Genomic DNA, 14,073 nt, shown 5'->3' with positions numbered 1-14,073 from the left:
CATCTCTAGCCCAGGACATACTCCAACAACTCCACCCACCTCTATGACCCACCTAAGGACCATGATTCCCACAGCTGCCTTTCAGGTAAAAAAAAAATTCCATACTCAGGCAGGTAACTGCCAGTACCCATGTGCCCAGATTTCTGAAGACTGACTCTGGGAATCCTCTAACTTTACAGAAAATCTGCTCCTGGACTTACAAAACTCATTTAGCTCAAACTTAGCCAGGTCTACTTCTGAAATTCCATTTGAACATCGACACAGTATTGCCCAATTCTGAACCTTAAACCTCATGTAGCAGCCTGACAAGTTGGGATTATAGACAACAGAATATCAAACACCCATTCAACAAAAGAGAGAGAAAATGTCTCTACTAAGAAAGAACACTCACAACCTAACTTTAGATGTCTACATCCCATTGCAAAAGTACAAACAGGAATAACCAAAAGGAGTCTCCAACAACAGCTTAAGTCACACAGTAATTAATGTGACTTGAGGAAAGTGGCTTAGATAGCATACAAGAGGCTGATTTCACAATAGCAATAATAAACACGATCAAAGAACTCAAGGAGGATGTGAAGAAACGCCAGAAAGAAATGCTGCATTCTGACTTTTTAAAGATTTATTTTATTTTGAGTGCTCTATCTGCATGTACACCCTCATGCCAGAAGAGAGTATCAGGTCCCATTACAGATGATCCTGAGCCACCATGTGGTTGCTGGGGATTAAACTCAGGACCTCTGGAAAAACAGGCAGCGCTTTTAACCTCTGAGCCGTCTCTCTAGCCCCTTCGCTTTCTGAATTTTACCAAATGCAAAAGCACAGACAGTTTAATAAAATAATGAAAACAATTCAAGATATAAAACAGAATTTAATAAAGAAATAGAATATCTGAAAAAAGCAGAATAAAAACTTGAAATAATGGGAAAAGGGGGCGAGGTTCAAACAAAAAATCCAGAGTAAAGCTGTAACAATGAATTGGATGAAATTGCACAGAGCATATCCCATTTGTAAGACATGGTAGAGGAATTGGATCTCTGTCAAGAAAATGTCAAATCCTAAACAAATGTCAAATCCAAGAACAAAAACATGAAAGAAACTCTGGGACACTATGAAAAAACCAAACCTTTTAATAGTAAGTATAGAGGGAGAAAAGACCCAAGTCAAAGCCGTGGAAAATATTTCAACAAGATCAATGAGGAAAAGTACCTCGTGGCACCATGAATGGTAGTTAGTAGGGATGAAGCTGCTAGCCAAGCAGCAGTCTGGTTTCTTCATGTTGCTCTCAATATAAAGAAGTTGAGTCTTCAGCAGTGGTGGTCTTACCATCAGGTTATGGAGAATAACCAGAACCATATTGCATTGGGAATAGCTTATGATGCTTGGGGTGGGGGCTCTCTATGGGACTCCTTTCAATGATGACTCAACAAGCTGTAAGCCATTATTTTCATTGGAGGGTTTACTTGGTGGCATAAGATATCTATTTGGGGGGTTGGGGATTTGGCTCAGTGGTAGAGCGCTTGACTAGGAAGCGCAAGGTCCTGGGTTCGGTCCCCAGCCCCGGAAAAAAAAAAGAAAAAAAAAAGATATCTATTTGGGACACTGTTTCCTCTGTTATATGCTGGCTTTATTTGCATGCAATTAGAGGAGAAAAGTAATCAGCAATACCACAGAGCTGCAAACGCTGAGACCAATAGTGACCTGATTACAATATTGGCTGGCACAAGAGTGGCATGTAACGGAAGCAACCGACCACTTTAAAAATAATGTAGGATTTAAGGCCATCCCACAAGGGGAGCCCATTCCTGACACTGCCAAAATGGCCAGAACCTGACATTCGCTAGATCATGGGACATATAGGAAAACATAGTGTTATTATTCTGCTAAAGGAACATAGCAATAGAATGACTTGAAATGACATACTGCTATAACCATAGGTCAGTGAATTACTCAATCCTCATCAAAGATACTTCTTCTCATGGTAGATAGGAATCAACTTAGAGGCCCACAACTAGACAATGTGCAGTGAGATACTTTGGAACATCAAGTACTGAATCATATGCCTGATAAAACTTTTCCTTAAGCTCAGGGATCTATGGGGAAAAGGAGGCAGAAAGACGGTAAGAGCCAGGGTTGGTGGTTGCTCCAAGACAACAGCATCTTCTAAATACAACAGGAATGGCTCGCATATGAGTTCAGAGTCTATGATAGCATACAAGGCCCGCACAGGTCCAATCCATAGAAAATACCACAACTGAGAGGGGGAAGGGTTTACAAAACTCTACCACTAACCAAAAAGCTATTTAATTATAAATGATATCTCCTGGGAAAGGGAAAGTTGTTTTCTTATCAACTACACTACTGAGCAGGCCTCATGCTCAGAAGTAATTGGCTGTCACAAATTGGGCACCATTTAAAAAGTTTTATATTTGCATGTGTGTGTGGTTGGTATTTTTTGTCTTTTATGCATTTTAAAAAACATTTTTCAGAGGTGGGGTATGAAGAAATTGGTGGGTGGGAGATATGGGAGGTAGAGGGAGGATCTGGGGAAGTGGAAAGAAAAATGATCACAACATATTGTATAATATTTTTTGACTAAAATAATAAATTATACAAACATAGGAAAAAAACTCCCCTAGCAGCACATCTGCTACCATGCCATGTGGCTTGGACAGGGGAAGATACCCAGAGGCCTGCCAGCTGTGTGGCCTGCCTGTGTCGGGATCTACTCTCATGTGCAACCATGTGAGAGAAAGAGAAAAGGAAGTTTGAAAAGAGGTAGAATCACAGACCCAGGGGTGAAGAGAAGTAGCCCAGTTGTGAGTAGCCTGCCCTGCCACCTGAGGCCATGGTAAAGTCCTTGCCTGTGCTGCCACTGAGGGCCATGTCTGTGTCCATGGCCATGCAACATCGATGTCTGTGGCTCACATTACCATTAAAGACCATGTGGATGACCCTGGTCTGTGCTGCCTCCTGGGACCATGTTGATGTCAAAGGGCTGTGCAGAGCTGACTCTGCTCCTTACTGGCTGAGGCATTTTAGAGAGCTGGCCCTGCCTCTCACTGGCTGGGGCATTTGGAGAGCTAGTCCAACTTGTTACTGGTTGTTGCACTCTGGAGAGTGGGCCCTAGTGGTGGGTGTGTGGGTGAGTCAGTCCCAAGAGCGCAAGCCCCTCCACTCATCTGCTGTGAGATGGTGAGGGCGAGAGTGGGTGAGCTGGCCCTGTTCCTTACTAGTTATAATACTCAGGAGAGCAGGCCCTGCACTTTACCTGGGCAGCACTGTAGAGCCGTCCCTGGTGGCAGAGCTGTAAGAAAGATAGTAGGCTGACCAACTCAGCAACCACCCAGGCCCAGTTCCAGGACTTTGAGTTGGCCCAACCCAATATCTGAACTGCTGGAGCTTGCAAAAGGGCAGGCTCTGAAGATCCAAAGTTGCAGGATCTCCATGACACATGGCAATAACAGGATATCTGAGAGGAGTCCTCATTCAGTATTGATGGTGTACCAGAAACCAGAGGCCTCAAACCAGACCAATGACTCATTGCAATGAACATTTCCAAGTAAAAGTGTGTGAACAAAATGGTACAATGTGGGACACACTGACACACCACAGCTCCCACAACAAGATTTCAAAAAATGTTTTGTTTATTTTTGTTTTTTATTTTCTTTTGTGGAGGAGGTTGTGAAGGTGGAGGCAGATATGAAAGGATTGGAGTGCATGATGTGGAAACTCACAATGAATCAATAAAAAGTTAAAACAAAAACAGAACCGAAAAGTCCATCCCATAATCTAAGAAAAGAGATGATTATGAAGATACAGAACACCAAATAGACAAGACCAGAAAAGAAACTACCCATGCCATATAATAATCAAAATACTAAATACACTGAACAAAGAACGAATATTAAAAGCATCAGGAAAGAAAGAGCAACTCATGTACAATGGCAGGGCTATCAGAGTCACAGCAGACTTCAACAGAGAGAGCACGAAAGCCAGAAAGGACTGGACCAGTGTTCAACAAGTTATAAAGAAAACAACAGATGCTAGACTAGCAAAACTCTCAGTCATAATTAAGAAAGAAAAAATTTCCATAATGAAACAGATTCAAGGAATTTGTGACTACTAAGCTGGCTTTAGAGAGGACATTGGAAGAACACTTAGGCCTGAAGATATTGCTAAACATACACATATGCAAGAAAGGACAAGGAATAATCAGTTCCCGAACACGAATCAAGAGAGGTCTAATGGAACTCCATAAAAGCAGCAAATTAAGGGAATTAATATACCTTGGTGAACAAAAATTCTTAATATTAATAGTCTCAATAGTCCTAGTGGAGAGGCAAGGACTATCAGACTGCATTAGAACATGGTTTCCATCTTTTTGCTGCCTCCAATAAACATCTCATGATCAACTACACACACCACCTTAGGGACAAAAGAATAGATGAGGGTATTCCAAGAAAATAAGCACCTATGGTCATTATAATGTCCAACAAAATTAACTTCAAACCGAAACAAACCAGAAGAGGCAAAGATGGCCATTGTATCCTCGAAAAAGAAAAATTTGAGAATAGTGTATTATAATATACACACCAGACCTAAGTGCATATAATTTTATAAGAGAAACACTATTAGACTTAAAACCACAGATCAGGGCTGGAGAGATGACTCAGTGGTTAAGAGCACTGATTGGTACAATCACTCTGGAGGTTCCTCAGAAAATTGGACATTGCACTACCTGAGGACTCAGCTATACCTCTCCTGGGCATATTCTCAAAAGATGCTCCAACATACAACAAGACACGTGCTCCACTATGTTCACAGCAGCCTTATTTATAATAGCCAGAAGCTGGAAAGAACTCAGATGCCCTTTAACAGAGGAATGGATACAGAAAATGTGGTACATCTACACAATAGAATATTACTCAGCTATCAAAAACAACGACTTTATGAAATTCATAGACAAATGGTTGGAACTGGAAAATATCATCCTGAGTGAGGTAACCCAAACACAGAAAAACACACATGGTATGCACTCATTGATAAGTGGCTATTAGCCCAATGCTCGAATTACCCAAGAAACAACCCACAGAGCACATGAAGCACAAGAAGAAGGATGACCAAAAAGTGGATGCTTCAGTCCTCCTTAAAAGGGGGAACAAAAATATTCATAGGAGGGGATATGGAGACAAAGTTTGGAGCAGAGACTGAAGAAATGGCCATTCAGAGCCTGCCCCACATAGGTCTATAGCCCATATATGTACAGCCACCAAAACCCGATAATATTGATAAAACTAAGAAGTGCATGCTGACAGGAACCTGATATAGCTTTCTCCTGAGAGGCTCAGACAGAGCATGTCAAAAACAGAGGCGAACACTAGTAGCAAACCACTGAAATGAGAACGGGGTCCCCGTTGGAGGATAATTAGAGAAAGGATTGAAGGAACTGAAAGGGCTTGCAACCCCATAAGAACAATAATACCAACCAACTAGAGCTTCCAGGGACTAAACCATTACCCAAAGACTATACATGGACAGACCCACAGCTCTAGCTGAATATATAGCAGAGGATGGCCTTGTTGGGAACCAATGGAAGGAGAAGCCCTTGGTCCTGCCAAGGCTAGACCCTCCCTCCTGGCCCAATGTAGGGGAATGTCAGGGCAGGGAGGCTGGAACAGGGGTGGTTGGGGAGGGGGAACACCCTTACAGAAGAAGGATGGGAGGAGGATGGGATAGGGGGGGCTTATGGATGGGAAATCAGGAAAATGAATAACATTTGAAATATAAATAAAAATATCCAATAAAAATTGTTAAAAAAAAAGAGCACTGACAGCTCTTTCAGAGGTCTTGATTTCAAATCCCAGCAACCACATGGTGGCTCACAACCATCTGTATTGAGATCTGTTGCCCTCTTCTGGTGTGACTGAAGATAGCTACAGTGTACTTACATATAATCAATCTTAAAACACAAACACAAACACAAAACAAAACAAAAAACTCCCTACAGATCAATTCCAATAATAGTCAGGTCTTCTGAAAGACCATGCAGTTAAATGACATAAATCAAATGGACCTAACACATTACAGAACATTCCATCGAAACACTGACATACATATTTTCTTGACAGCCCATGCAACTTTCTCCAAAACAGGCAATTTACACAAGGTAAGTCTATGCAAATATAGAAAAATTGAGATTACATCCTGCATTCTGTCTCAGAACTAGGTATTAAATATTGAGAGATAAAGCTAACAGAAGAAAAGAAAGGGCACGCGAAAATTCGTGGAAACTCAAACAGCCCACTACTAACTCAAAGTCAGGTGAAGGAAGAAATTCAGAAGGAAATTTAAAATTCCTATTACTGAATAAGAATGAAAAGAAGACATACCAAGATTGATGGGGCACAGTGAAAGTGGCTGTAAGAGGAAAGTGTTATGTGCCTACGTCAAAAACTTTGAGAGGACTCAAGTTAATGATGCAGCAAAGATCCCAGAAAAACAAGAACAACACCCAGAAAAGTATGTGGGGAGAGATAATCAAAATATGGGTTGAAATTAATAGAATAGAAATGAAGAAAAATACAAAATACAAGACAAAAAGCACAATGAAACCAAGTGTTAGTATTTTGGAGTGACTGGTAAGATTTACAAAATAGCCAAACCAATCAAAAGAAAAAGAGAAGAAATCAGAATTGATAAAATTAGAGGTACAATGGAGCTATTATAACAGACACTGATGAAATTCAGAATCATAAGAACATGCTTAGAAAAATCATATTCTAGCAAACTGCAAACTCTAGAAGAAATAGAGGGCTCTAGACATACACAACCTACAAAGTTAAGTCAAGATGCAGTAAATAATTTAAGTAGACCAGAACAACCAGTGAAATAGAAGCAGCAGTTAAAACTCTCCCAGTTGAGAAAAGCCCAGGCCAGATGGACTCAGTGCAGAATTCTGCCAGCTGTTAAAGAAGAGCTAACAACAAATATTCTTCAAAGGATTCTGAAAAATAGATGAGGAAGGGACATCCCCAAATTCCTTTTCTGATTCAGCACTACTCTGAAACCCAGATCAGAAAAGACTCAATTAAAAAAAAAGAAAATTGGGGTTGGGGATTTAGCTCAGTGATAGAGCGCTTGCCTAGGAAGCGCAAGGCCCTGGGTTCGGTCCCCAGCTCTGAAAAAAAGAACCAAAAAAAAAAAAAAAGAAAAAAAAAGAAAAGAAAATTATAGGTCAATATCTCTGATGAATATAGACAAAACATTTCTCAATAAAATGTGTATTTGCTGGTTTGCTCCTTAGGCTTGCCCAGCTTGCTTTTGTTTCTGTACAAGGACAACCTGCCTGGGGACAGCACTACTCAGTGGTTTAGACCCTTTCACACCAATCATTAAGTCAAGAAAATTCCCACAGCCTTGCCTGCAGGGCAATCTGAGGGTGACATGTCCTTAATTGAAGTTCCCTCTTCTCAGGGGACTCTAGCTCATGTGAGGTTGACAAACGGATGAAAGAAGTGTTAAATACATAAAGACATCATTAGAAACAATTTAGTCCTCCAGAGCAGAGGAGGGAGACAAACAATCACTGGAAGGCTGCAGTACTATGAGAGGGCAGGTGGTGCAATCGCGGAGGTGAACGGAAAGGAGAAACTGCTATGGCTCCATAGAGCACAGAGAGCACACTGAAAGAACACAGCATGAATTCTGGCATGTCCTCTGCTGGACTAAGAGCATATACAAAACCCTACAGTCCATTTTCTGCTTAAGGTGAATGTCTGACCCCTTTCTCTGAGATTAGGGGCACAATACACATTTCCATTCAACCTTTTATGGAAATTATAGTCAGCTGTTCGGGAAAGAAGAAAGAAAACTACCTATTCAGAAGCAATATTCAAATCTTATTCTCTCTCTCTCTCTCTCTCTCTCTTTCTCTCTCTCTCTCTCTCTCACACACACAGGCACACACAGACACACACAGGCACACACAGACACACACAGACACACACAGACACACACAGACACAGACACACACACACACACATGCACACACACACACACACACACACACACACACACACACACACACACCCTTACCTCTATACATCCTGGAAGAAATATTTGCTTTTTTCCTTCTGTTCTCCAATCCAACTTCCCCAGTGTCATTCCCACTTCTGCAGCAGAACACCAGTTGCAGTCTACCCTGTGTGGATCCCACAGATCTTCCCTTCTAACCTCTCTTCCCCTACTAATTGCTTTGTTCCAATCCCCTGTTCCAGCAGGTACCCATTGCTAACTCTTGGGCTGCTCCTCTCAGGGCAACAAGTAGGCTGAAGGCTGATACATAGCCCTTCTCCTGCTCCTGAGATCCAGTCTTCCCAGTCTCATGCCTAGCACAGTAGCAGAAAACCTCCTGTGGTCTCCCTTTCCTTTCTGATCTCATCACCAAGGGATCACAAAGACTTTCTCCTTCAACCTTCTTCCCCCAACTCATCCCAGTATCCCAGTCTCCAACACCAGCAGGGCAGGAAAACAGGCAACACACAGCCATTACACTTTCAAAAATGCAGAGAGGAAACAGAAACCAAGGAACAAAACACCCACCCAACAAAGCCAAATCCAGAAACCAGCACCTACACCTATAATCATCCTAAACTCAAATGCTTAGAAACTAGCATAAAAACAATGACAGCCAGGGCGTTGTGTTCCCAGTAGAGCCCAGCTATCCTCCCATAGCAGGCCCTGAGTACTACAACACAGCTGAAACACAAGGAAAAGACTGTGTCCAACAGTAGGCATACATGCAGAATCCAACCATATGCTAAAGTGTATAGATTAGCACAGAAAATCCAGTTCCTATGTATTCTAGTTTAAAAAGGAGGAAGAAAAATGGAAAAGGAGTAATGGTGCTTAGACTGTGTCCGAGGAAACAAGAGACATGAGATGAAGATGCTGGCTATGGCAGCATGAGCCACCTGCATAGATTCTAGGGTACCTTCTCCTGGCCACCACCATCCTGTAAAGGTGAGTTGGGGAAAACTTACATAAAAAAATCCATAAAAAGAAAAAACCCTAAGGATAAAGGAATAAAATAAATGACTTCTCATGAGGTAGGCAGTGGAGTCTGGCATGGACCAGCCCTATAGCACCCTCCTGTCCAACCTGCTCATTTCTAGACTGCTCCTTACAGCAGTAGCCTAAGCAGCAGGGATGTATAGGAGACTGACTTCACATGATATGGAGACAGGGCAGCCAGCATCACATTTTACTCGCATACATTGCTGAAATTATGATCTGGGTTAAAATTATGAGAGGCTGAGGGGACTTTCAGACACTGTATGGTGGTTTGAATAGGTATGGCCCCCAAAGACCATGTGTTTGAATACTTGGACCATAGCAAGTGGCACTGTGAGGAGGTGTGGCCTTGTAGTGGGTGTGGTCATGTTGGAGGAAGTATGTCACTGTCGGGGCGGGCTTTGAGGTCTCCTATGCTTAAGCTATGCCACTGTGGCATACAGTCTCCTGCTGTCTGCATATCAAGATGTAGAACTCTCAACACCATATCTGCCACACTTCCTTCCATGATGATAATGGACTAACCCAACTAAACCTCTGAAACTGTAAGCCTCAATTAAATGTTTTCCTCTTAAGTTTCCTTGGTCATGGTGTCTCTTCCCAGCAATAAAACTCAAAGATACTTTGCGTTAAGATTCCCTTGGTACTCCAAAAAGAACTTCCAACTCTCAGTGGCTACCTTTGTTCATGAAGATGACGAGTGATTTAGTTTTCTCTAAATAACCTTGAGAATCACTGTGGCTTACAATGCTTGATGGTTCCCAAGTCCACAAACTGCAATACATGCATCCAAGACAGATTAGCTGTGGAAGATCAAGGCCCCTGCTCCCCATGCTTGAGTGTCCTGAGTGGCCATGGCCAGATTTTTATTTTCCTTGCTTTAACAGCATCATATCCCAGAAGGAAGAACCGAGGTTAATTCTGGTCTCATAAGTGTGGCTGAATAGGGCCGCAGAAATATCCCATGCACATCAGACATAAGCTTTCTATGTCATAAGAGCTGTACTTTAAAAGCTGGAAGGTGCATTTTGATTTCCTGGCTACTAGATGGTTCTTTCACTGATAACTTTGGACGAAGATATTTGTGTCTCAGCTAAGACAAAGATATGAAGAGACAGTTTCCATGGGAACCATATTCTTGAATGTTCTAGAATTTCTACTTCATTGAGTACATTGTCCTTAAAGATGATTATTGTTAGTTAGAATCATTCTCTGGAAGCATTCGCTGACACTATCGTCTCTGTATGCACATTAGCAGCTGGCAATCCATGTCCTACCCCAAATAACAGCAAACAAAGTCAAAGAACTGCATCCTCAACATTAACACTGTCTTACCTCACAAGGGCCAAGTGCTGTCCAAGTGACCTTGTCAGACCACCTTATCTTCTATGCCTGTTTAAAGATGTCCAAGCCTACATGGGTGGTTTGGGGACAATGACATCTACATACCTTCCAGCAGGTCTCTGGCCAGACCAGGTTCTGCCCCCGTGGACCGAACAAAGTCTGACAGGACTGCGTCCATATCAAGCGTCATAGGATCATGTAGAAGTGCTGCCCAGCACTCAGCCGAGGGCAGGTTTGGAAGCAGGCTAGAGACCATCCATCTGCAGGAAACAAGAGAAGGGATCTCACCATGCAATGGACCAGAGATATGTGTACACACACACACACACACACACACACACACACACACACACACACACCCTCAGAGGCCTAGTAGGCAGAAGAAATCCCTACCACCTTTGTTGTCCCATTCCAAATTGGACTTTGCATAATTCTCTTCCTTTACACACAAGACGTTACATCATTAAAATCAAAAGTAAAGCATTGATCCTCTTTAGCACTATGAACCGGGGCACTGGGAACCTACTGTTCCTTCTTCCAGTATGCGGAAGGCTAATTTGTTGGCTATTATGAGAGACTCTGGGTTCAATCCTGGCTGGCTGGAATTCCATACTTATTCATGATGGCTGTTAAAATGTCTGCTGCCTTCTGGAGGCTTCACACTCACAGTGACAATACCACTGTATTCACGGGATGCTGGATGTTCTGAGCAGAACAGCTGTGAGCAGTGGGGGACACAGCCCAGGTGCTTGAAGCACTGGAGAAAGCAGTCCTTGGGTGTGTGTCACCTGGAGGAAGCAGCTTTGGAGTTACTTGTGTGCCAGTGAGGGCTGATAAAGTGCAGATGCTTCCGGCATCATGTAGATGATGGGCCAAACGCAGCCCTCTGCTTTTACAGATAAAGTTTTACTGGAAGTCAGCCCCAAGCACATGAATGAGTTGAGTAGCAGAGACTGTGAATCCACAGAATTACAGTTATCACTATGTGGGACTTTATGGGATGTTCACTGATGCCAGGACATATGGTGCACGACTTTGTACTATCAAGTACGTGGTTATTTTTACACACTACATAGTGTGAGTGATGAATACCTTTTGCTTCTCTTCCTATAATAATGGAGTGGGAGTTTTCAGAGAGCAGGCTTTGCTTCTTTGGAGCCAGGTACACTGGGCCTATGTGGCTGGCTATGACAGGGTGTTCACTGCTGTGAGAAGGGAAGATGCAAACTCCTTTGTCCAGGATGTGGGGACTGAGGTCTCAGGCAGGAGATCATAATCTCAGAGTTAGCCATATGTACTGTCTTGTATGCATGTGGCTCCCACTTGGGAGTAAAATTTGATTGGTGTGGCTGAAAGTGAAGACATGGTTTGACCTGATGTATGTGGCACCAGTTAGGAGACTCCTTCTTCCTTCTCCTCATGTACCGCAGCTTCAGCCGCAATGGTCTCCTCTTCTGTCACTGCCACCTGGGGATAAAGGAGAGCATGAGTGCATGGTATCTCCTCTCCTGTGCTTTGCTCCTTGTCAAAGGGGCATTTAAAGTGAGGCCAGTTGCTATCACAGGCGCTTCCTGGCCAGCTGATCACCAGCTCCCACGAGTGGAAGCAGGCAGAAAAGAATGGTCTTGACTTTCTTTGGCCAAGCACCTGGAATCATGTTCACAGGATAAAACCATTGTAAACCTTGCTAGTGATTTCTGGATCAATACACTTAATCTGAACTACCATTGTAGCTGCATAGGTCAGCGACACTGGCTGCCGCAATCCACTTTCACCTCCAGGACATTTCATTTTCCTAAATGGAAACTGGCCCCACCAAACACCAGCTCCCAGTTACTGCTTTCCTCAGAACATGGCGACTTCCGCTTTACTGCCCACCTCCATGAATTTGACTGGTTACTCCTATAAGTAAACTCATAGTATTTGGCTTTTTATGATTAGGTTATTTCACTTAGTATAAGTTCATCAAAGTTCATATCCACTGTAGACTCTCAGAATTTGAAGGTATGTCCACTATGAACTTCAGATGTAAGACTTGGAGGAATTAAGCAGTATATGACCTCAAAGCCTCCTCCTTGAGGACGACTGTTTTTATAATAAGGTGAAAATGCAAGCGATAGTCGTACGCAGTTGTGATGCCTATGAACCACAACTACTACCAGCATATTATAATATCCCAAGGTGCAAGAGTAGGACTTATGTTTTGATGGTAACTGACAGCTCTGTAATTGGATTCTATTATATCAATATCAGGAAACTGTTGCCTGATACTACAAACCTAGATGACTAGCCATGGCTGCTTAGGTCACACAATATTGAGGGGAACTTACTACTGCCAGTTTCTACTGTCCTAAACAGGTATAGTCTCTAACTGCTTTATACTTATACTTGCCCACAGATAAGTGTAGCTGTCATCTCTTATCAAAGAAGCTTCTCTTTGCAGCAGATGGAGAACATTATAGACATTAGCAACTGCCCAAAGTGCAGAGAACGACTGACCACGCTGTGCCCCGCCCCAGAGAATGTACTTCCAACAGAATGATGAACCATCCTGCCTCCATCTTAGGCTTGAAGCCATTTCATAGTTAAACTACGTTCCTCCTGTTTATGATTGAATTTGCTTCTCAGTGATTGAGCTATGCGCTACCTGTAACCTTAGCTACAAAGGGTTCTGTACTGTCCATTCCAGCAAATAACAACCACGCCTTTGTTTCAGGAGGTTGTAGAACCAGTGTGTTATGCTATGTTCTGCTTCTGTCACAATGCCTATTTGCCCGCCAAGCCTCACAGTGTGAAACCCTTACTCCTGAACTGCAACTCCTTATCTTATTCATGTCCAACACTGATCTCTTGGGACCTGCCATTGGGGAGAGACAGTCCTTGTCCACAAATTAAAAAACTTGCTTTAATTAACTGCTTGTTTTAACTAATTTGGCTATGATTTGGGTCAGTGGTCTTTCCCCTCACATCTATGGGACTAACAAGAACCCCTGAAATGACGACTCATGGAGCATGGTGAGGAGGGGTCAGAAAGATTGTAGAACCAGATCAGGACATCTCTTGCAAGATAGTGCCTTCCAGACATGACAGGAAAGCTTCACCCATGAAATCTCAACAATCTGGTTGCTTAAACAAGATGAGCCAATGACAACACCAGTAGACATGACAAAGCAGGCTGAGGGAATCTCACAAAGGTCTACCTCTAAATGAATAACTTCAGGCATTTTTAATGACTTCTGAGAGAGAAAGAATCAGTCTTTTCCCAGGAAGTACCCAAAAATCAAGTGGCCAGCCCTAAAAAGATATACATACGAGCAATCTAAGTGGCTGTAGTAGGCTGTGTTTATAAATTTATTCATTTATATAATGTATACACACAATACTGTACATTTTATGTATGAAATAAAACAAAATAGGGCATGAATTTGAGTGTGGCACGGGAGGGTTGGGTGTGGGGTCAGGCCATTATACGAATACAGTACACACACACACACACACACACACACACACACACACACACACACACACACAACTATTTAAAGAAAGAAATGAGTACATATATACTGATGAACAAGAGAGGACCATTTTCAAGGCAGGCATGAGACTTTGACTCTGGGGCCTGGCAGTGTTGGAACTCAACCAGAATTGCTGACT

At 42.6% G+C, this 14,073-nt stretch overlaps 1 protein-coding gene across 1 annotated transcript in view; it reads right to left on the bottom strand.

The window, feature by feature from the left end:
- Otud7a (OTU deubiquitinase 7A) overlaps positions 1-14,073 on the bottom strand; it is a 336,492-nt gene that overhangs the window by 104,013 nt on the left and 218,406 nt on the right. The window contains 2 exon segments of the mRNA NM_001447212.1: positions 10,525-10,679; positions 11,793-11,886. Coding sequence (NP_001434141.1) covers positions 10,525-10,675 — 151 coding nt within the window. The 5' untranslated portion in view covers positions 10,676-10,679; positions 11,793-11,886.

Source organism: Rattus norvegicus, chromosome 1 (assembly GCF_021556685.1).
Source record: "Rattus norvegicus strain SHRSP/BbbUtx chromosome 1, alternate assembly SHRSP_T2T, whole genome shotgun sequence".
NCBI lineage: Eukaryota > Metazoa > Chordata > Mammalia > Rodentia > Muridae > Rattus > Rattus norvegicus.
The sequence above is the reverse complement of the archived record's forward strand: the minus strand, read 5'-3'. Positions and strand labels throughout refer to the sequence as shown.